Here is a 22,508-nt window from a genome sequence, read left to right as displayed (position 1 = left end):
TGGAAAACGTCCAGCGGAGGGCAACAAAAATGATCAGGGGACTGGAACACATGACTTATGAGGAAAGGCTGAGGGAACTGGGATTGTTTAGTCTGCGGAAGAGAAGAATGAGGGTGGATTTGATAGCTGCTTTCAACTACCTGAAAGGGGGTTCCAAAGAGGATGGATCTAGACTGTTCTCAGTGGTAGCAGATGACAGAACAAAGAGTAATGGTGTCAAGTTGCAGTGGGGGAGGTTTAGGTTGGATATTAGGAAAAACTTTTTCACTAGGAGGGTGGTAAAACGCTGGAATGCATTACCTAGGGAGGTGGCAGAATCTCCTTCCTTTGAAGTTTTTAAGGTCAGGCTTGACAAAGCCCTGGCTGGGATGATTTAGTTGGGGATTGGTCCCGCTTTGAGCAGGGGGTTGGACTAGATGACCTCCTGAGGTCCCTTCCAACCCTGATATTCTATGATTTTACAATTAAGCAACATAACTAACATCTGTCATATGTGGGTTGTTCTTTTTTTCATCCTCTCCCTCGGGGGAGAATTGTGTGTACACTGGAACGTCCAGGCTTCGGACTCACTGGGCTTCCCAGGCTGAGCAGCCTGGCACATTATAGAAGGTGTCAAGTGGGGAAAAATGTCACTGAAAAATGGTGGAGAATTCTAGGCTTGACATCCCTGTACTGAAATGCTGCCGTGGCAGATGAAGGACATACACACTGACATTCCTACTCAGATGTGGGCACGCAGGCACATGCACACAAATCACATCAGATCTATGCACACTCAGATCTAGGTACACTCCCTTCAGATTCACACCCAGATCTAGGCACATTCAGATCTAGGTATACCGCCTTCAGGTTCATATCCAAGTATAGGCTTCCCCACCCACGCATTCATACCCAGATGTAGGCACAGCCCCCACCCTACATTCACACCCAGATGTGGAAAATCCAGTGGGAGTTGGACACCTAATTCCCTAAGGCTCCTTCAACAGTGCCAACCTGGAAAAAGAAGGTGACAGCTCTCCTCCATCTGGGTCAGTGTGGTGATGCAGACTGTCCTACCATCTTGGCTGTGGTGGAATCAGACCAGATTACACATCAGCATTTCTCCATGGGTTTCTCTGCTGACATCACATGGGGGCCCTGCTTTACTTTGCTGCGATTTCACTTGGTCGTAGATTAGTAGAACCTGTGACACTCTGGGGTCACAGGGGATAAAGCTGCCTAGTTCTTTAGATGGTGTTTTGGTTGCCTCTCAAAAAACATCAATGGCCACATTGCGGAACCTTTTTTCAGGGTGGTGAACACTCACTGACATCAATGGGACTATTCAAATAAAGAGAACAGCAAGGGGAATAAGGGTTCTGCAGTGGAACCCTGAGCATGACCTGCACACAAACTTCTTTCAGTGTCAGTGCGCAAACAGGCTCAGCACCTAAGTTCCCTGTAAGCTGCGTGGCCGCCATGCAGGCAGGGAGAGGCACCCCTCCCCCAGCCCAGCCCAGCCCAGCCCAGGCTCACCAGAGCTGCCGAGGAGAGAAGCCCCTCCCCGGGCTTGACCCAGCCCAAGCCCGCAGGAGCTGCCGGGGCAGGAGCCTGTCCACCGGCCCCGCCCAGCCCAGCGCAACCCAGCACCGCTGGAGCTGCTGGGGAGAGAAGCCCGTCTGCCGACCCAGCCCGGTCCAGCCCAGCCCAGTGCCATCAGAGCTGCGGGAGCCCATTGCCTGGCCCAGCCCAGCCCAGCCCAGCCCAGCCCAGCCCAGCCCCGCCGGAGCTGCCAGGGAGAGGAGCCCCTTCTCTCTCCCAGCCCAGCCCAGCCCAGGCCCACTGGACCTGCTGGGGAGAGGAGCCCCTCTCCTGGTCTGGCCCAGCCCAGGCCTGCCGGAGCTGCCATGGCTGGGGAGAGGCACCTCTTACCTGGCCCCAAGCTGCTGTGGTGAGAGAAGGCTGGGGGGGGTCCGCTCTCACTGCCACAGCCTCGGGGCAGCCTGCATCCCAAACCTCTCATCCCTGGCCTCACCACAGAGCCCGCACCCCCAGCCTGAGCCCGTACCCTCTCCCACACCCTAAACCTCTTCCCCAGCCCTGAACCCCTCACTCCCAGCCCCACCACAGAGCCCGCACCCCCCACACATCCCAACTCTCTGTCCAACCCTGAGCCCCCTCATGCACCCCAATCCCCTCATCCCCAGCCCCACCCCAGAGCCTGCACCCCCAGCCAGAGCCCTCACCCCCACACACCCCAATCTTCTGCCCCAACCCTGAGCCCCCTCCCACATTCCAGACCCCTCAGTCCCACCCCCACCACACATCACCTCCAGATTGGTTCACCGAACAAAATTCATTCTGCATATGAATGTAAAAAAATAGAGGGAACACTGCTCATCACCCACCTGAGCTCACAGGTCAATGACAAAGTCCGATTTCTGACAAGCCTCCATTGCCAGGCCATTCCCGCAACCCAGGAACCTCCAAAGTGATCAAAACGGAGCCCTCGACTCAACTGTGGCTCTGAGCTAGAGAGCGGAACCTTGAGCTTTCTCCCATCTACAGTTCCCTGGCCTGAAGGCAGAGAGATACTGAAGGAACCTGCGTCTCCTGAAACATTTCACTGTGCTCTGCTCCAGAGGCTGCTTGTTCAATGTGCAACTAGAAGAGCATTAATGGAGATAGCTTGGGCTTGGAGAGACACAGAACTCAGAAGCACCACGAGGCTGCTTTAAAGCTTGGACCAAGAAAGCTCACAATACTGTTTTGCTCTCTGGTTTCCTACTGGGAGGTCCTCAAAAGAGCCAGAAAATGAGGAATAGAGATTTTAACAATGCAAACCTTGAGGAAAAGGGAGACATTAGAGCAGGGGTGGCCCGAGGGCCACATCGGGGTGTGAAACTGTATGGAGGGCTCGGTAGGGAAGGCTGTGCGTCCCCAAACAGCCTGGCCCCCACCCCCTATCTGCCCCCCTCAGAACCCCCGACCCATCCAACTCCCCCACTCCTTGTCCTCTGACCACCCCCTCCCAGGACCCCTTGCCCCTAACTGCTCCCCTGGGACCCCACCCCCTATCCAACCGCCCCTGCTCCCTGTCCTGTGTTTGCCCTGACCCCTATCCACACCCCCGCCCCCTAACCTTCCCCCGGGACCCCACCCCCATCCAACCCCTCCTGTGCCCTGTCCCCTTGACTGTCCCCTGGGACCTCCTGCCCCTTATCCTACCCCTGCGCTCCCCACCCCCTTACCATGCAGCTCAGAGCAGCAGGAACTCGCAGCCCCGCTGCCCGGCCGGAGCCAGCCACACTGCCAGCATGGCTGCAGGGGAGGGGGACAGCAGGGGAGGGGCCAGAGGCTAGCCTCCCTGGCAAGGAGCTCAAGGGCTGGGCAGGACGGGCCCATGGGCCACATGTGGCCCACGGGCCGTACTTTGCCCACCTGTGCATTAGAGGGAATAACAACAACATAGGAAGTAGAAGGTAGAGGTGGCACTGTTTGCACTGGGCACTTTCCAAATGTAAAGTAGTCATGGGCCCTGAGCTGAAAAGCTTAATGCACTGAAAGAACATGAAACACATTCCCTAGATGGTAGAGTCAGAACTGCCACCTTGGGTCATCCAGTCTGAGTCACCACACACTTTTGCAGGATGGAGTTCCTACTATTTGATAGACTCCAAGGCCAGAAGGGACCATTGTGATAATCTAGTCTGACCTTCTGTATAGCACAGGTGAGAGAGCTCCCCCCAAATAATTCTTGTTTGAACTGGAGCAGATCATTCAGAAAAACATCCCATCCTGATTTAAACATTTCCAGTGAGGAGGATTCCACCACAACTTTTGGTAAGATGTTCCAATGGCTAACTACCTTCACTGTTACAATTTTACACCTTATTTCTGGTCTGAATTTGTCTAGCTTCAACTTCCACTGCCATTGGATGGTCTTAGATCTTTCTCTACTAGACTGGAGAGCCCATTATCAAATATTTTTTCCCCATGTCAGTACATCTAGACTAAGATCAAGTCACCCCTTAAACCTCCTCTTTGTTAAGCTAAATAGATTGAGCCCTTTGCATCTATCACTATAAGTCAGATTTTCTAAACCTTTCATCATTCTTGTGATGAAACCCACCTCTGAACCCTCTTCAATTTGTCAACATCCTTTTTTAATTGTGGGCATCAGAACCGGACACAGGATTCCAGCAGAGGTAAAATAACCTACCTGCTCATCTAACCTGTCTTTGAATCTCTGCGGTGTTGGTCCCTCAGTTGCCTCCCACAGGAGTCTGTTCCATTGTCCAACTGCCCTGGCTAGTAAAAAGTTTTCCTAGTATCTAACTCAGATTTTTCCTTCTTTGACCACAGGCTTCTGCTCCTTGTCTTAGCAGCTTCTTCCACTGTGAAGAAGCCTCTTTCTTCATTTCTATTGTTAGCTCTAAGGCTGGCCCTTCTGAAGACAACATAACTTTATCACCTCCGCTCTCTCCCCACCACACCTCTTATCTTTCAGCCTTTGTACCATTCTTGTATTAGCTCCAGGTTCTTGATCTCTTTCCTTAGCTGGGGGCTAGGACTGTTCACAGCAGCCTGGAGATGCATGCACCAGAGCAATGCAGAACAGCACTACAGCCTCTTTAGTTCATCCCAGGATTCCCCAGTCCCAGTGGTTCTCAACCTTTTCCATATTTGAGCCCCACCTCAGCTCCCACTCCCATCTAGTTGTGACCCCTTCTCCCACTTAACTACATGCAACCAGGAAACCTCTTTGTGACCCCCCCCCTCCACCCACGTAGAGAACCCATACATAGAGAACTCATGCCTTAGATACAGCTCTGAGGATAGCACTGGCTTTGGGGCTTGCTCTGTTAGCTCCTGTTCACTTTTTTAACTGACATTTCAGGAGTGTGCAGTTAATCTCCTCCTCAGATGGGACTGAGCCGCTCGCCAGCAGCATCCCCTTTATGCATGAATAATCCCTGTTCCCTGCCGTCCGAGGCTGGCTGCTGGACTGCCCAGAAGGGGTGCCATGGTGGAAGGTCATGAGGAAGGACTGGAAGTCAGCCTGCCCACAGCTGGCCAGTGTGATGAGGGTGAAAGGGGTGAGGGAAGCTCCTTGAGGCTCTTGCTTTATCCCGAGGGGAGTGAAGAGGTTTTCTGTAGTAGGGCAAGGGATGGACAGAGACAGACAGACAGAGTACAGGGAGAACAAAATGTGTGGATGAAAATGGAGTGATTAAAAAAACAACAGGGAGATTAATTTAAAAAATGACAAAGGTTGGGGGTAGATCCAAGGAGCTGGAGTTGAGATAACAGAAGGGAATATATGCAAGGGCCCAGGTTCTGATCCCAGTGATGCCTCTGCTGAGATGGTAGGGAGCAGTGAAGCAGGGTGGGGAGGAGAGGGACGCATAGGAGGGTGTGGGGAGTGGGATGCAAGAAGAGGCAATCAGGACAGGATAGGGTGTGGGGGGAAGCAGTGCAGGGGGCAGGGATGGAAGAAGGATACTCTGAAGCTACTGGACTGTTCTTCCTGCTCCTCTGTCCTCTGTGGGGTCAGGGTGCATGGCAATGTGGTGCCAAAACCCTTTTCCCTAGGAGAAGTCACTGCTGTGTCATCTCAGACCCAAGCTAGGGTTCCTTGGTGGAGGAGTATGGTACATCTCCATTGAGAAACTTATGAATGGGAAACCCAGATGTGGCAGAAATGGGCCAGGTCAAACTGGCCCTCAGAGTACTCAGTGAAGACCCAGGTAGAACCTAGTTCTCAGGGAGATAGGCTACCAGACAGATACCCTGGGCCCCCAACCTAGGTGTCTATGTCAGGGACTCACCCAGCTCAAAGATCTAAAATGTGGCTATAGCCTAGCACCCACGGTCGTTTGTGCCCTCAAGAATGAGGCAAGTGTCAGAAAATCTGGAAGAGAAGACTGTATGGTGGGATCAGGCCCAATCCAAGTTTGATATGGCAAACCATCTACCCTCATGTCAATGAATGGCATCACTCTGCCATCATGGTAGGTATTGCCAGGGGCATAAAGGTGAGTCAGCTTGGGTGACCTTGATTTGTACAGAGTTAGGCATGTGATAGATGGCAAAGTCTTTCAGACTCTCTCATCACTTGGCCGGGCCTTATCAACTTCAGGTGCCCGAATTGATGCTAGGTTATAATGCCTGTCTAGGTGGTGAGAGAGGGGAGAGTTTCTATCTCTGAGTGCTGCTTACTGTGAGTGCACCATACGATCCCCAACATATCTGCCTCCAGCACATCTGTCTCAAATGCTGGTAGTCAAAAAGGCAAATTTTCTATGTATGGTCTCCTCCAGGGCTCTGGAACCTTTATGGACAACAAGGAACCCTGAGCACTGGGACCTCTTTGCAATAAGTCTGTCTGCAGTGAGGACACACGTATATGGCACATTTCAGTGCAAAATGACAAATGTGGTGAATCAGTGCCCAGGTACCTGTACCAAGTGCACTGTGGTCTAGCGTGATCACTCACTACCTTTGTAGCCTGGAGATTTGCATGGCAACCCAGCAGTGTAGAAGCTGAGCATCTCCCACATAACTGGGGAGAAGCTGCCCTTCCAAACTGGGGTTCAATAACCAACCCAGGACAGATTAGCATCAGGCATTTGCAGGTCTGTATATCCCAGCGTAGCACAGCAGGCATGGCTGGCACCCAGAAGGAGAGGGGGTCAGAGAGCAGGGCTGGTGGAGGGAATCGTGGGTGGGCAGGAGTGAGGGGCGGTATGGGCAGAGGTTAATCCTGTTTGCACAGCCCCCAGGCACATGGAGTTTTTCCAGTCCCTCCTCTGCTTTATTTCTCTTTTAAAGCATTGAATTTTCGGCTCTAATCCCTTCTAAACCGCAACATTTTTCAGGTGCTCTGTGTAAGTGAAACCATAATCTCTGGTAAAACAGACTGCTTAAGCTGCTGCAGCATTAGGCCAATCTGATCCAGCCCCTGGATTTCCTCTCTGCCCAGCCACCACAGAGAGGATTTCAGTTTGAAAGGCTGACTAAAGCCCTTGCAATGGGAACAACAGCACCAGGCCTTGCCTTGCAAAGCTTGGCAGGGTTAAGGGACCAGAAGCTATTTGTCCCAGTGTTATGAGGTGGTTAAAGCCCCTGCCAGACTTGCAGTGGAGATGATCCCAGACCCCACTTGCACACACCAGGGCTTAGGAAGAAAAATTCCTCACACCTTTCAAAGGCAGCACCTCGTAATCAATGGAGAGGGATATAGGGGTGGAGAGCAACACGGCATGGGCAACAGGGATGCAGATATACCAAAGACTTTCCTCTGGTGGGCAAAGAGTGAATCATCAGAGGGCCAAAGATGAGCATCTGTCTGTCACTCCACACTAGGAAACTGCATAGTTGTAACTCACTTGCAATACAACTCCACTGGTGGACAACACATACACACATCTACCACCATGTTATCTAACCCTGTCCTGAGTAAAAGCACCTATGTTTGTCTGCAACATAGCTTTCCCCATTTCTACCACTGGTAGAGCTACCCAGGTAGTGAAGTACAGCTACACAGTCTTGTCTACATGGCTACACTTGCCATGTAGACAAGATTGATCAATCGAACCCATCCTCCTAAGAATCTCTCTCTCTCTCACACACACACACCTAAGCACCTAGAAGAGACACCCATTTTTCATTTTAACCCATCCCAAATTTCAGTTTCAGATTCAGTCTGGATCGTTGGCCCTTTCCATTGATTTTCACTGTAGCTCTTTAATCCTGTGGTATTTCAGGTAAAGGAAGGCAGACCTCTCCCCACATCTCCCCCCATGCACACACATCCTGGCAGTGGCATCAGTCCAACGAGCCGTAGTGCTGCAACATACTGGCTTGTCTCTTTCTCATTGGGAGGGGTGTCCCTCGATAAGATTGCATTAGGGAACCCCAGCGGTATCTGTCAATGTCTTATTACTATGGAAATCGACCAGCAATTGAATCAGAAATGGAACAGCTTGTGACCACTCCCAAGAAGTGGAGAGCCTCATCCTAGGCTCCCTACACATTGTAAAGGGCACTCAGTGTCCTGATGCTGCCCAGAGTCATATTGGGGAAAGTTTTGTGGGGCCAGGGTGTGGGGGGTGTAGCTACTAGGACACTCATCTGTGACAGAACAGCAGAGGACTAAATATCTTCCCCACTTTCAGCGCTTCTCTCCCTCCTGCACTGGCTGAGTTATGGCTGTTTTCCTTCCCTCCTAACACTCTCCTCTGTTATCCTGGCGGGCAGGCGGAATTGGTGACCTCTGGCCTAAATTCCCCCCACGATTTTGGCCAGACAGTGAGCGGAAGATTCACAACTTTGCGTTCCTTCAGAGACTCATCTCGGCATTTATTGCCCTCTCTGCGGCTGATGGGGGAGTGGGAGAAGCGGGTTGGTTTGCAGGAGGGATAAGCTGCTTGTTTTTCAGTGCTGATTTCCTGGAGGACAAACTAGCTGCATTCGGGGTTTCTTTTCTTTACACAAAACAAGGAAGGAAATGGCATGTCCCCACTCAAGGGGTCACTAGGCACACCCTCTTAATGCAATGTCATACACTGTCTTACCAATATTTTGTAAGTCCCTCAGCATTTCCCTGGTCTATCTAACATCCTTATCTGGCCCCCATTCCTATTGTATCTGAGCACTTTCTGATCTTTAGTGCATTTATCCTCACACTGCCCCTGTGAGGTAGGGTGCACCATTATCAGCTATTATGATAGCTCTTGACTGACTCTGATGTAAAATAGATTGGTGGGTCCATATCACAGAATTGAGGCACAGAGAGGCTAATTAACTCACCCAAGGTCACACAGGAAGTCTGTAGCAGTGCAGGATCTTGAACCCAGCTCTCACAAGTCCTATGCTAATGCCCTAACCATTGAACCAGCCTTCTTCCCCATGGCAACTCCCCCTCACTTAGAACAGATTGTCCAGGGCAAACTGGCAGGGCCAGATCCTGAGTTGCTGTAAATTGGTGAAATTCCACCAAAGTCAACAGAGCTGTGCCAATTTCCATAGTCAGGATCTGGCTCCAGAGGTCTTACGAGTCCTGCAGGTGTGACATACTGTATCTTGCACTGTGGCTATTTCCACTCCTCATTCCTTGACCTTCCTTTTGCAAGAATGTTATGAAAATCATGCTCCAGCTAAAAATCATACTGTATTTAAAACTCTCTCCCCCTTTCCCTGTGTTATAACATCCTTGGTTATAACAATGGAAAGGATGCGAAGACTCTAATCTGCTTTTCAGGGCCACTGCTCTTGCTTTCTGTTTGCACTGCACTCTGGGTGGACAGCAGAACATGCAGAGCTAGTTTCTGTTTCTGCTCCGATTCATTCACCATTTTCCAAGCCTTAGCCCAATGCTGTCCTTTGAGTTCTCAGCACTGCAGGGAATTGCTGAAATACATATGCAAAGGAACAACCCCAGACCTGTTTTTTCTTGAAAGTCAAAGCTGTTGTGATTTTATTGATGTTTATATCAGGTTTTGTAATGCCCTTGCACCTTCCTTTTTAAAACTGTATTTTACAAAATCTACATTTTTGAGGTCGACAGTAGCTCAGTAGTTGAGTGGATGCATGCATTCTGTCGGAACATGCTTAACGTTAATCAACTGTGTAGCCCCATTGAAGTCAAGTCTACATGGCTCTAGGAACATTTATCTGCAGATACAACTGTTAAAACCTGGACAACGAATGATGTGCCTGGTAAATTTGGCAAACGCATTAATTCAGTGCAGCCTCATTTGTTGACTCCTAGTTCATTGGGAGGTTGCATTCACATGAGAATATTTACATGCTTAAAGTGAGGCACGTGTTTAAGTGCTTTGCTGCACTGGGGCTTAAATGTGGCCAACTAAATGAAGGTGCCTTCAAAGTATGCTCAGAAATACTATCAGAGCAGGAGACATGTCAGTTTCCAGTATACCCCAGGGCCATCCTAGGCATGTGCAGTCTTTCCTCTGTAGAGATATTCTTCTATTGATACTGAGGCACAATGAATTTTCCTGGAGAGTCCCTCCCCAATTCTACACTGATGAGAGAAGGCCAGAGCCTTCCACACACTATCCAGCTCTCTGAAACCATGCAGGGGCAGCTCCCACTCTACTGGCAGATGGCCTGCCTGAATATAGCCCAGGTTGGTGGAGCTGAAAAGTCACTGCCATTTAATGATAGCTGTTGACTGACTCTGATGTAAAATAGATTGGTGGGTCCATGTCACAGAAATCGCCATCACAGGAGGCACTCATTGGCAGCCTCTTAAGAAAAGCCTAGGACTGAGGGGGCATGGGGACTACATAATCTTCTTCCCTAGAGGTGGCCCCTTGTGTTCAGGGTTGAGGCACAATTGCAAGGTCGTACCTGCACTGAGGCCAAAAAGATCTAGGAATGTCAATTCACTACTATCTCTAGCACCAAACTAACTTAAACATTAATTTAAAGGTGGCATCATTTCTTGCAGGTCCAGCCATATCCAGCTTATCATGCCCATCTGCCTTTCACGCCCATTCAAGCCTGAGATTCATTAAGTCCTTCCTCTTCAAAATCCTTGTCTATTCCCTCCTCTGTGCCTTCACAGTTATTCTCAATGAACCTCCCCTGAAAGCTTGGAACTACCTCCTCTGATTCCTGTTCTCTCCCTGCTATTGCTAAGCTGTCTGGCCAACCATCACCTTGGGCCATTTGGTCCTGGAAGTCATTAAGCGGAGTGATGCCTTTTGCTTTCCCACCTCTTCTGATAAGATTAGGAGATAACATCTCTCCTGGTGCTGGAAAGTCACTTCTTGTCTGCAGACGTGCCGTGAGATCTATTGCTATCATCTGATCCCAGTTAGAGAAGGAGCTTACGCTACATCTAGGCTCTCCAAAATCTAAACAGGTATCTTGGAAGGATACAGTTGCGGATATTCATCCTCAATGCAGTTTTCCCTTTCCTCTTAATCTGCACTGGCTCTTTGCACTTGACCTAATTTGACATATTTCCATGCTGCAGTCTGTCCTTCTAACAGAAAGTATGTCCATTCTGCTGGAGGAGCATAATCAATCCTAGTAACAAATGATCTTCTCAGGGCTTGCAGCAGCACCAGGTGTATTTGTCCTTTGCCTCTTGGTGACTGCCATTCAGTAGAGGCACTGGTTATGCAGGACTGAGCATTTGGCGTAAGAAGTTCCAGCCAAGAGAGTGACCTGTAAAAGCTCAAAGGTCTGTCTTTCTCTAGCTTTTGCCATCTATGAAGCAAATTCCTAACTCCCAGCAGTTAACTGCAGAGGATCTCAATCCCTGAGCAGAATTGTTCCCTAGAGTCAGTGGTTACAGTAGATTGGAGCAAGAGGGGAATTCTCACCAACCCAAGCAAGGAGCAGGGGAGGTTGCTTCTATCTCAAGCCAGGGAGAGGAGGGGGAGTGTTCTGCCTCATTTTATTCCCTGGCTACAGTATTGTCTCAAGTTCTTTGTTCAGTCCACCAAAGCACTGGGGCTCTTACCGTGCCATTGGAGAGACTTTTCTAACTGGAGCTCACTGTTAAACTGTTTCACTGCAGCTTGCTTGAGTGGCAAAGACAGCAGCTGAAGGTGTTTGCTATAGAGGAGATCACTATTTCAACAGGTGGTGAATTCTATTTTCTTAAATGTGGACCATCACAAGCACATTGCTGTGCTTCCAGGAACTAGTTCAAATGCATGTAGTTTTGCTCCAGAAAGGAACAGGATCAGGTTCTCTATTACACTCATTCCATCCTTTCTCCATGAGGATATCCTCTTTTCCTTTCCTCTGATGCACAAGGTCTTGAGGAAGGTGAGATTTTAGGGCACTTGCACATTTCTGGTAGCCTCTGCTTGGGCACATCATGGGTTAGTTCTCAGTCCTTGACACTCTGGATGCTATTTGTTCCTCTAAGGTCAGGCCTTCTTTCTCAGGGAGAGGGAAGGGTTTTTGACGAGAGCCAGTCCCCCGGCACTTGGTGGCTTTGCTGCTGAGAGCCATGATGTGAAGCCTATCCTGCTCCTGTCCATCCCGCTAACCAGATCACTGCAGTATCTCAGAATCCTCCACGTCAGAAGACAAATGGAGGTCCTTTTCCATTTCAGTTGATCACAACGTGTTTTAAAGTACCTGTTTGCCCCTTTGATTGTATCATAGCTTAGTCTGGACTGCAGGTGGCTGCAGTTAAGGTTCATTTAGCCGATACTGCACCTTTCTAGGAGCGAACTGAGGGAAAATTTTTCTTTTCCTTGCCTACAGACAAACTTTTCTCAAAGGGCCGTCTCCAGATACAGCCGCCTGTGAAATAGAATGTTCTCAAATAAGCTTGCAAGTCAATTGTGAGTGTTCACTAGGTTTTATTTTACTCAATATTGGACTTCTCACACCTCCTGATGGCTATCCTGTTGGTTAACCCTCCTTGATTGAATTGAAGGACCTCCATCCTGATACCAAGCTATTACTGAAAGCCACTTGAGAATTCCATCTCAATATTCTCTTCTGTTCTCAGGTGCATATTCCAAAAGGGGAGACTTTCCTCCATATGGTGGATGTAAAGGAGGAATACAAAAATTAAGTATATATTTTCACATTAGTGTTGCTTTTTGCTTTCCCAGTACTACATACCTTTCCCACTCACGTCTATGGGGACTATCAAAACACATAGGAGGGCCAAAATCACCAAGGGACGTGATGGATTCTCCATCACTTGAAGTCTTTAAATCAAGATGGGAGCTCTTGCTAAAATAAATGCTCTAGCTCAGTCACAAGATATGGCTGGGTGCAGGGATCACTAGGAAACATTCTCTGTCCTATGTTATGCAGGAGGTCAGACTAAATGATCAAAAATGTCCCTTCTGGCCTTGAAATCTAAAAAAATTGGCACATGTGGGTGGCTCAACATTAGTCACCTCACTTCCTAGTTAGGTAAGGGGCCCAATTTTCAGAGGTGCTGAGCACCTGCAGCTCCTACTGACTTCAGTGTAAAACACCTCTAAAAATCAGGTCTCGCTCTTTCAGGTTCTCAGATATGGCTGCAGCTGCCTAACTTGAGGCCCCTAAGCTTGGCCTTGGTTTCTGAGAAAGCTGTTCGGTTCCCAAGGATCTGGGATTTGCCCGAAGTTTCATCTCCCAAGCACTAAGCTTGCTGGCATGAAGGAGCCTGCCCTATCCCCCTACGCATGCAGAAGATGAGCTGAAGGAAATGGGGCTGCTAGCGGTTCTGAGGCCATCCTCTGGCACCTGGGGGACAGCAGCAGCACACTACACAACTGCACGGTATTAGCTTGGGAAGGAAACGGCCAGCCGATGTTCCAGAGAAAGCGTAAGGGTGGTCCGCCCACTCCACTGTGAACCAATGACATCAGGTGGTCTCTCTTCAGGAGGTGGCGGGGCAAACAGATCATCAAAGGTGTTCCAGATTCACTGTTTGGAGGCTAGTCCTCAGTGTTGGCCGTGCTAAGCAAGGTTCTGCCTTTTGTAACCACACCACTGCAGCTGCTCTTGGAATATGCACTGTGATATGCTGCTAGTGCTCTTGGCAGATTCTTCCCTTCATGGTGGGGAGTTCCCTGTCTTCTTTGCTTCCAGTAACATCATGCAGTGTCGGTGACCAGTGGCCCTGACTTTCAGCACCACACACTTCCCTTTGCTCTCAGTATTTCCCTAGAGCACTCTGTGGATCAAGGAGCCTACTGGTGAACCTGCCCTTGCATGGGACACCAGAGGAACACAAGCCATGCTCTGCAATCCCTCTGGGGTTACGGGCTGCAATATTTAATTTACACACCTCCCAATCCGATTTCACAGACAGAAAAGACACCATCAACCCTTGCCAAAGTAAAGCCACTCACCATATTATTCTTTCTGGAGACTTCAGAGAGAGCCCTTCCTTCTGGCTCGAGCTGGCTGGAGCCCCTGGAGAGCCACTCCCTCCATCCAGCCCCCTCCTAAACTGGCCAGAACTTGGACAATAGGCAGCACTCTACAGTCTCAGAGTGTATCATGTCCAGTGTTCAGAGGCATCGCCCTTTCCACAAGCTGAGATGGCGCGCTGCTGGGAATCACAGAGACCCCCAGCAGTACAGAAGAAAAGGGTCCCTTAGGTATGGGTGACCCCGAAGCCCCTTTATCTCATCTCCCAGCCTCATAAGACTTGGCCCTCATCCTAGCACTCAGTTGTGATGGTCATCCCCATGCAACACACTGGGAAAATGAGACACTGAAACCTCACATGACTTGCCCAATGTTACACACCAAGAGTGAAATTCTGGCTCCACTGAAGTCAATTGCAAAACTGCAGCAGGGCCAGAATTTCAGTCCAAGTTAGAAACAGCCAGGAACAGAACCCAGTTTTCCTAAGTCCCAGGCCAGTGCTGCATCCACTATGCCACACTGCCTCCTCCGAGCACCCTGAGCAGCCAAAGCCCTGAACTTCAGGCAGGCACATCCAGTGTCCCTTTGCTGAAGGGGAACCTGCTTTGCCACAGAGTACCCCTCATGGTCCTGCCCCCCCCATAGCTCCTGGCCAATGGATGATCAGGAAGTGAGGCGCTGCTCCTCACCTTGACAGCTCCTCCAGAAAACTCTGCCTGTCCCCATAACAAACACATTGTGAACCATTCATCTTTAATGGCTTATGCAAATCAGGGGGGACATCAAATCAATGAAGATCAATAACTGCAGCCGTTTAATTGCCAGGAAAAACATTTTAAGAATGAGCATTATCTGCAGCCCTTTCTCGGGTAATGGCGCCATTAATCCAAATGTTGGATTCCGGCCTAAGTGCGGAGGAATAATCCTCCACCCCTTGTTCTCTGCCCCTCCCCGTGCCTCTTGGGTTGGGTTTTATCCTCTTTTCATTTCCAGTATCTGAGTTTCCCCGTCATTACCGCTGGCAAACAGCTCCCAACGTTAATGGTTCTGCTTTTGTTACTCTGTGCCTGATTGAAATGTCGCATACAGATTGAGATGTTAGTGCTAAGTTGCCACCTGGGAATGTCAAGCTGGGCCTGAAATGAACTTTTTCTCACTCTCAGATCCAGATGGATCAGGCGGGGATGTTCCCAAGCTGAGCTGGGAGTGTTCCACGGTGCAGGGTGGGTGGATGGCTGGGGGAGGCACTGAGCTCAGTTTCTGCAGCAGCTCAGGGCCCCTTTTATAGCCCCTCCAACCCATTCCTGAGGGTCAGATCCAAAATGTGCACAGAGTCTCAGGCCTACTGGGATTCTGCTCAAGTCCCACATTGGATGACGTTCTCTGGCCTGTGCTATGCAGGAGGTCAGGCTAGATCATCTGATGGTTCCTTCTGGCCTTAACAGCCGTGAATCTTTGTTCCCCTCCCCCATCACAGGCCAGTGGAAGGAAGAAGAGGGGATGTGCTGTGTCTGATCCTGCTCCCTGGGTCAGAGAGGTGCCTGTGTGAGAGAGATAAGGGTGTCCTATTCTTCTGGCACTGCCCCATAGGTGAGCGAGGTCAGGTCCCCCAGATTCTGTGCTCTTTGTCAGGGAAGCACCCTTTTTTAGAGGTGTGTCCGGCCCCCTCAGCTGGTCTGTGCCCAGAGGTGCATCTCCAGCCATATATATCTGAGTAGGAAGGAGGAGAGGCACAGTTGTCCCACAAATTCCATCTGTCTAAGTAGCTCTGTAGTGCTGGGCTGGGTCAGCCTCATACATACCCCAGGTCAGGCTCTGATATCAGCCAAACCAAAACCTATTCCCCAGGAAGTCTCAGGACTCACATCGCTTGGCTCCCTCAAACCGAGCCCCTGACCTTGCCCCAGTGCTCAGTAACCCTTTTCAGGCCTCTGGCCAAATAGCCCAGGTATCTGTGGGTGACTCTCACTTATGCTGCTGGATCCCACCTGGCAGTCAGAGGTCTCCAGATCCTAACATGGCATCCTGCAAAACCCTGTGGTCAGTGACTACTCTGGGAGAAGCTGAGAGATGCTGGAGTCAGCATTGCTGGCTGCCTAGGAGCCATACCCAATTCGGCCACCAGCCACACTGACCCTGTGGGCTACTAGGCAAGACTGTTGCAAGGAAATGTGGGAGTCTCCTACAAAGGATGAGTGAGGGCATATGGTCCCCCCGGAACTGTCCCCTGACTGGCCACAGAGCATTTTCCATTTCAGGGGACTGCTCCCCAAACAAATCACCTAGGCAAATGTAACCTTGGAGATTTGGGGTACTAGAGCCATCCACCCACTGGCTCAGCTGCCTCTGAAGACTGGAGAGCAATGCCATGGCCCTTAAAGACAGGGTATGTCCCATGGCTCGCTGGTGCATTTCCTCTGAAGGATCAGCAAGAGTGTCTGGGCCCAGCCTGAGATCCCAGCCAGCTGCTTCCCTAATGAGGAAGATGGCTCAGCTCCATCTTGCTTCCTTTGTCATTACCACCAGTCCTTAGTGCCATTGTGCTTGAGGTCATTGCATCTCCCTGTACCTCCCCTATTCCTCACTCAGTCATGAGATACTTCCGCATCTTCCACCATTCTCAGTTTTCCTGTCTCCTGGGGAGCTGCCCCTTTCTCTTAGAGCCTCAAATGCTTCACCTACTGGAGTTTTCTCTAGCACGTAGCCTTTCCCCCATGGTAGGCTTCCCCAGGGCTATCTGCAAGCAGCTGCACCCAGGCTACAGGCCTCCAGGAGAAGTTGGGGCCAGCTCCTTTTCCTGTTGGATGATTTGAGGCCAGTTCTGTGGCTATGAGTCAGCTATTTCTCTTGCTGATAGGACCTGAGTGCCTGGCTTGTTCTATTCATAGATACCTGGGCCATTGGGATCTCCTGTATAGCACAGGCCAGAGAACTGCCCCAAAAATAATACCTAGAGCAGATCTGTTAGAAAAACATCCCATCAAGACTTAAAAATGGCCAGCGATGGGGAATCCAACATATCATTCCTATGATTAGTTACCCTCACTATCAAACATTTACGCTTTATTGCTAGCCTGAGTTTGTCTAGCTTCATCTTCCAGCCATTGGATGTTGTTAGATCTCTCTCTGTTAGACTGAAGAGCCCTTAATTGAGTACTTGTTCCCCATGTAGATACCTATAGACTAATCAAGCCATCCCTTAGCCGTTCCTCATCTTACATTGCTATGAAACTAGACAGTCTAACTCCGGCCCAAGGGTGCCACCCCCAGCATTAGCATCTTCTGAGCCATCCATGGCATGAGGATGCAACAATGAAAGAGCCTGCTGGCTCAGAAATTGTCTGTTGCTCCTTTGTTCCATGGTCCTCCAGCTGTCTCGCATTTGGTTTCATTTCCTCCCTCTGGCTTCCCACTAACACCTGATTTTAATGTGCCTGCTATAAGGGAGAGGGGAAGCTGGGAGCTGAGCTATTTTGACAGATGCTGTAGGAGGCACATGTGCTGAGGGGTGGGGGAGCTTAGCCAGGATAGTTTAGCAGCCCTCTCTTACAAAGGAGAGTCCTAGCTTGCAAGTATCCCTTCCAAACATTAGGGCCAAATACAAACCTAAACAGCTAGTGCTCCCTGAGAAGTCCAGGTGTGAGCAATGAGTCTGTTGTTCCAAACATGAAGGAGAAATCTAGGACACAGCAACACAGGTTCTCTTCTCTGTCTGTCTATCCTATCCCAGTTCACAGCTGGGCCGACCTGTCCCTGAGTCACACCTGGGCACACCTGTATGTACCCCTGGCTGCCAGTGCTGTGAATTTTAACCTTGTCTTTACCTCTTATATTCCTCAGGCCCCCTTGCTCTCTCTGTCTATTCCGGTGTTAGCCACAGAGCTGCATCTTGCATCGGGAGAAAAAGCAGAAGCTAATGGTGATGACTAGGGAATAAACGAAAGTCTTAGGAGTGCCATTTGGGCAGGCAGCTTACCGGTCACCACGGGGTACGTCTGGGGTCCTGACACGTTGGTCCCCAGGTCTGGGTTAGCAGAGGCAGATAGACTTGACTTGACTTCATCAAGACCAGGGGTCAGAGCTGGGAGGGAGTACTCATTACCCTGGGGAAGAGAGGAGAGAGACAGCTCGCTATTGATACACCGAGAGGAAGGGATCAGCATACAGATGGGGGGAGGAAGAGGAGCGATGCCAAACGCTGCACAGATGGGAAAGAAGGAGGAAACGGAGCAGATGAAAGAAAAAGGTGGCTGGGGGCAGGGAGCTGTGGACGAGACCCTCACTTCTGCTGTGAGCAGTGGCTCCTTCCCCATCTGGGTAGCAGCGATGAAGAGGGACCAACAATGGGAGTTATTCTGCTGTGGCTGAGCACAGAATGTGGCCCATTCCCTCTGGTGTGGCCAAGCTTTCAGACCTGTGGGCGAGGGGGAAAGTTTGTGGGTAGAAGCTCAAGGGGGAGCAAGAAGGGATGTGGCAGTCTCTCTGGCGAAGGAGAGTTAGGGTTATGGCTAACACATACGTCCCCATGGTTGGGGCAGGATGTTAGAGTGAAATGACAGGGATGTCGGGGCATTTCTGCTGCAAATAGGGCCTTGTAGGCCGGTGGCCATTGTATCTGAGCTCAGTTTGCTCGGAGATTCCGCCCACCTCTTTCCTGGCTCTTGAGAAACAAAGAAACCTCATCCCCCACCTCTGTCACTTTGTGCATCGGGGTATGAAATTGGGGAGGGGGGAGAGCCACATGGCTAACAGAAGGCTAGGAGGGGAAGAGCCACTGAATCTGAAAGGGTGTCCTGTCCGAAAGGCTCTGGTAATTGCCTTTTGATTGTGGCAGCCTCCAGACCAGACGCGGAGCCAGAGAAACCAGAGGGACTACAAAAACACAAGAAAAGTTGCTCTGATTAATATTACGTTAAATTAAAACTGATTTTCTGCTCTTTCTGCTCTGTTTTTTTCCATCCACTTCCCCAACCCACCTATCTACCCATATGCTGCCTGTAAGTTGCCCCATCCCTGCCCCCTCCTGTCCCCATCCGGCCACGATTGCCTAGTCATTTCCAATTCCTTCTCGTATTGATCTTCCTGTAGAAATCAGTTTTGTAATTAGCTGCAAATTAGGCCTTCTACTGGGGGTGAGCCTGCCCCCTGATTTATCACCAGAGTAATTCACTGTGATCGGAGAGAAATTAAAATGAACTCAATTAGGCTTTGGATTTGCTTTATGGGCCCTGCTCAGAGTTTCAGGGGGAAAAATGACGGTGTCGGTGTTTAATAGTCTAATGAAAGTAAATAAAGGTTATTCATTGTAATAAAGCCAGGGACTCGGGGATGAAGGGAGCCACAGCCAGCTTCTCCTTCCCTTCCTTTGTTGGTTTATGGCTTGGGGCGGTTTAAAAAGACTTTTGATTTTCATTTTATTAAGACAAACAGCTTTTGGGATAAAAGGCGGAGTGTGGGGCAGACACTGCTGAAGCACAGAGCGGAGTTGGGCTGTGAGAGAGAAGCCCATGGGTTTTGGAACAAGCTCGTAGCTCCCTGGTTACTGGTACATTCTGAAGTTGCACATGTTTCCATACAATGACGTGTGCATGTGGATATGCAGAGGGGTGCATGTACGTGTCCATGTGGAGAGGGCCGTACATGTGTGTCCATGCAGAAAGGGATGCATGTGCATGCGTTTGTCCATGAAGTGGTATGTGTACATATACATAAGTGCCAAGATAGGCATACATGCAGCTGGTGTGGGTGTCAATGGTGCATGGGAGAGGAAGGAGCTCACTCCCTGCCATGTCCCCCGTGTGCCTGATTAGAACCCATTTGTACCCATGTTGCCAGGCAAAGCCCCCACCTGCTCAGATTTGATGTGCTCCGATGTTTGAAAGACATCAGGGTAAGAAGGACGTTCAAAGACTCGATCTAAAGCTTCCAGCTGTTGCTGGGTGAAAGTGTCGGCACGAAGGTGCTTCCGCAAACTGTCCACGCTGCTCTGGGAGTCTCCGTTGGGAACCGAGCCCTCAGACACATCTGTGGGACACAGACAGAGAGAACAGGGAGTTAGCTCCACCCAGTCCCTCAGGAGAGGTATTTGTTGGCTCAGATCAACACATGATGCAGTGCAAGGCCCAAACGGGCTAGGAAAGAAGCACTCCCCCCGCCCCCCAACTCCAAGGGAGCTGCACCTGTGGGAATGGAAGGCTGAGAGGCCTTGGGGATGAGCTCCTGTGCCCTGCCCTCACCTCTGGCTTCCATGGGGAACATTACTGTGCCCCCGCCCAGCATGCCTGGGGCCATGGAGAATGGCACTCAGCTCGGAGATGAGTTTCAGTTCCGCTGATTTCCAGTGTTAAAAATCACCAAATCTCCATTGCGGAGCGTAAAATGGGAGCAAAGCACAGATATTAGCATTGCTAGGGACCACCGGAGATGCAACTCATGCCAAAACGATGGGCCTGAGGAATGGAGACATGTAGCCAAATCACAGCATGCCAAAAACATCTGGAATTTAGGGAGTGCTGTGGTGCGGCATCAAAAGATGTGGCAAGATGTGTCTGTATTATAACAGCCTGTTCCATCCAAAGAGACTCCGTCCGCGTTCTAACCCCCCTTCCCGCCAGAGGCAAGTCCGTCTGCGTTCTAAGCCCCTTTCCGCTAGAGGCTAGTCTGTCTATGTTCTAACCCCTGTCCTGCCTGAGGTCAGGATCTCCCTCTTTCACTTCTCCTTCCCCCCATTAGTGTTCAGCTCTGTTTGTTAACCTCCTCTCTGGCAGGCCTCTCTGTTACACCCCCATTCCAGGGATTGTGCCATCTCCCCAGATGCCAGGCTCTCTCTGAGTCGCCCAATCTGTGAGGCTCCCGAGTGAAACTCATCCCTCACGACATGGTGCAGGGTGCAAGCACCCACTTTGGCCTCCCCCTGCTGCGTGTCATGGTGGCCTGCTTTTGGCAGGGACAGTGACCCAATTAGCACCTTGCCCCCCAGAGCCCTGCTGTCACTTGTCTGACCCTCCCGCCCTGGAGCGATTGCCTCCACGACATAGTTCCTACCCCTACCTGAGACCAGACTGCAGTGGCCCAGAGGAATAGCCCAGCCTGCTCCCTCCTAGCTGTAAGATATATCCCTTTATAGGTGATTATATGACATGATATAATCAATAGTACATTATATACAGTAACCTAGTACAGTGCCACTTGCACGACCATAGAAAATATTACATATTGATTTGTCCCAGCTGGCAGCCTTCCCCTGCAACAGCCCCTTCTTGCTCTCCCTCCTCGGCCTTGGAGGGGGGCAGCACTTCCTGGCACTAAGCCCTTTTTCCCTCTCTCTGATCTTATTCCCTGGGGCCATGTCCTGAAGTCTTTATCCAGGCAAAGCAAGGATTTCAGTGCGCAGGGCTTGACTGTTGAAGAGCTAGGCGTACTGGGTGTGGTGAGCTTTGGGTGAACTGGCTGTTATGTCAGGGGGTGATGTTCAAAAGTATCTCAGGCATTAAGGAGCACAAGTCTCAGTGGCTTTCAATTGGCTTGAAAATCATCTCTCCAGGTGCCGAAGCAGCAGTTAGGCTCTTTTGAAAATGCAGGCTTCCAGTTCAGATCCCAAGGAAAGCCAGTGCAGAGCTCTTTGGAAAATCAGGATCCACACTGAGAAAGAGGAGCATGTGTGTGTTGATGTATGTGTGTGCCTCAACCTGTCTGCATCTCTAGAGACCCCCATCTCTCTGGAGAGAAGGATGTGTATCTCTTTGGGTGTGTCTGAGTCAGTGGGCATGTCTGCACGAGTGTGGTACCTCATATGTCACTGTGTGTGTCTCTCCACCTCGGTGCTGTGTGTACTAGTACAAATGTGTGATTCTAGGCCTCTGAGGGCTTGCATCAATATGTGTACCTGTTATTTCAGTTATTTGTGTGTTTGCATGCCAGTATGTCTGCATATCCATGGTGTATCTAGGTGGCAAAGCTCCCACTGACTTCTGTGGGGCCAGATTTCACCCTCTCTGTTTCTCTGCTTGGTAGTTTACATGCTTTTGTGTGCATGTGCTTTTTGCAATTTATACATGTACATCTCTGTATCTGCTATGGTTCTGCACTTGTGTATCTCCAATGTCTCTGTGTGTATGTGCACGGGCACTGGCCAGGCTTGTGTGTGTAGGAGCTTTCTTAAGTTGCTGCAGGAGTCTCTTTTCCTTCATTTATTCAGGGGCCCTTCAGATCTTGACAAATCTGTCACTCTAAATTTGCGAGAGATTATGGTGCTCTCTCCCCAGCACGGAGAGAGGTGATATATGATATCTGCTGCCTCTATTGATTGCCTGATCTGGTGGCAGAGGGCTGGCGAAATGAACTTGAAATGAACATCATGCCTCAACTCATTGTGCGTATAATACACTACTTAATCCCACATTTTTCAGCCGCTATGGAATTCAATTGATCAATCATGTCCCACTGATAGTACTGTTTTTAGGGGTTATTGCTGCTCTGCTCACTGACCTATTTATTTATTTATTTATTTATTATTTTTGTTGGTAAACTCAAGACCTGGTGATAAGACAGGGCCTGCACAGTCCCTGAGAGACGGGGCAAAGGACGAGAATGGGGGGAGGGAGGAAGGGCCAAAGGAAGAGAGAGGAGGAGGGACTAGATGGGAAATGGGTTTGTAC

The 22,508-nt window shown here is 50.1% G+C and overlaps 1 protein-coding gene across 6 annotated transcripts in view; it reads right to left on the bottom strand.

Moving 5' to 3' along the window:
• Positions 1-22,508, bottom strand: part of PAX2 (paired box 2) — a 115,495-nt gene that overhangs the window by 13,944 nt on the left and 79,043 nt on the right. For all 6 annotated transcript variants that reach the window (XM_043518890.1, XM_043518891.1, XM_043518889.1 and 3 more), the window contains exons 6-7: positions 19,700-19,875; positions 17,828-17,954 (exon numbers count right to left, since the gene is read on the bottom strand). In XM_043518890.1, coding sequence (XP_043374825.1) covers positions 17,828-17,954; positions 19,700-19,875 — 303 coding nt within the window. The remainder of the gene's footprint in view (positions 1-17,827; positions 17,955-19,699; positions 19,876-22,508) is intronic.

Source organism: Dermochelys coriacea, chromosome 7, assembly GCF_009764565.3.
Source record: "Dermochelys coriacea isolate rDerCor1 chromosome 7, rDerCor1.pri.v4, whole genome shotgun sequence".
Lineage (NCBI taxonomy): Eukaryota > Metazoa > Chordata > Testudines > Dermochelyidae > Dermochelys > Dermochelys coriacea.
The sequence above is the reverse complement of the archived record's forward strand: the minus strand, read 5'-3'. Positions and strand labels throughout refer to the sequence as shown.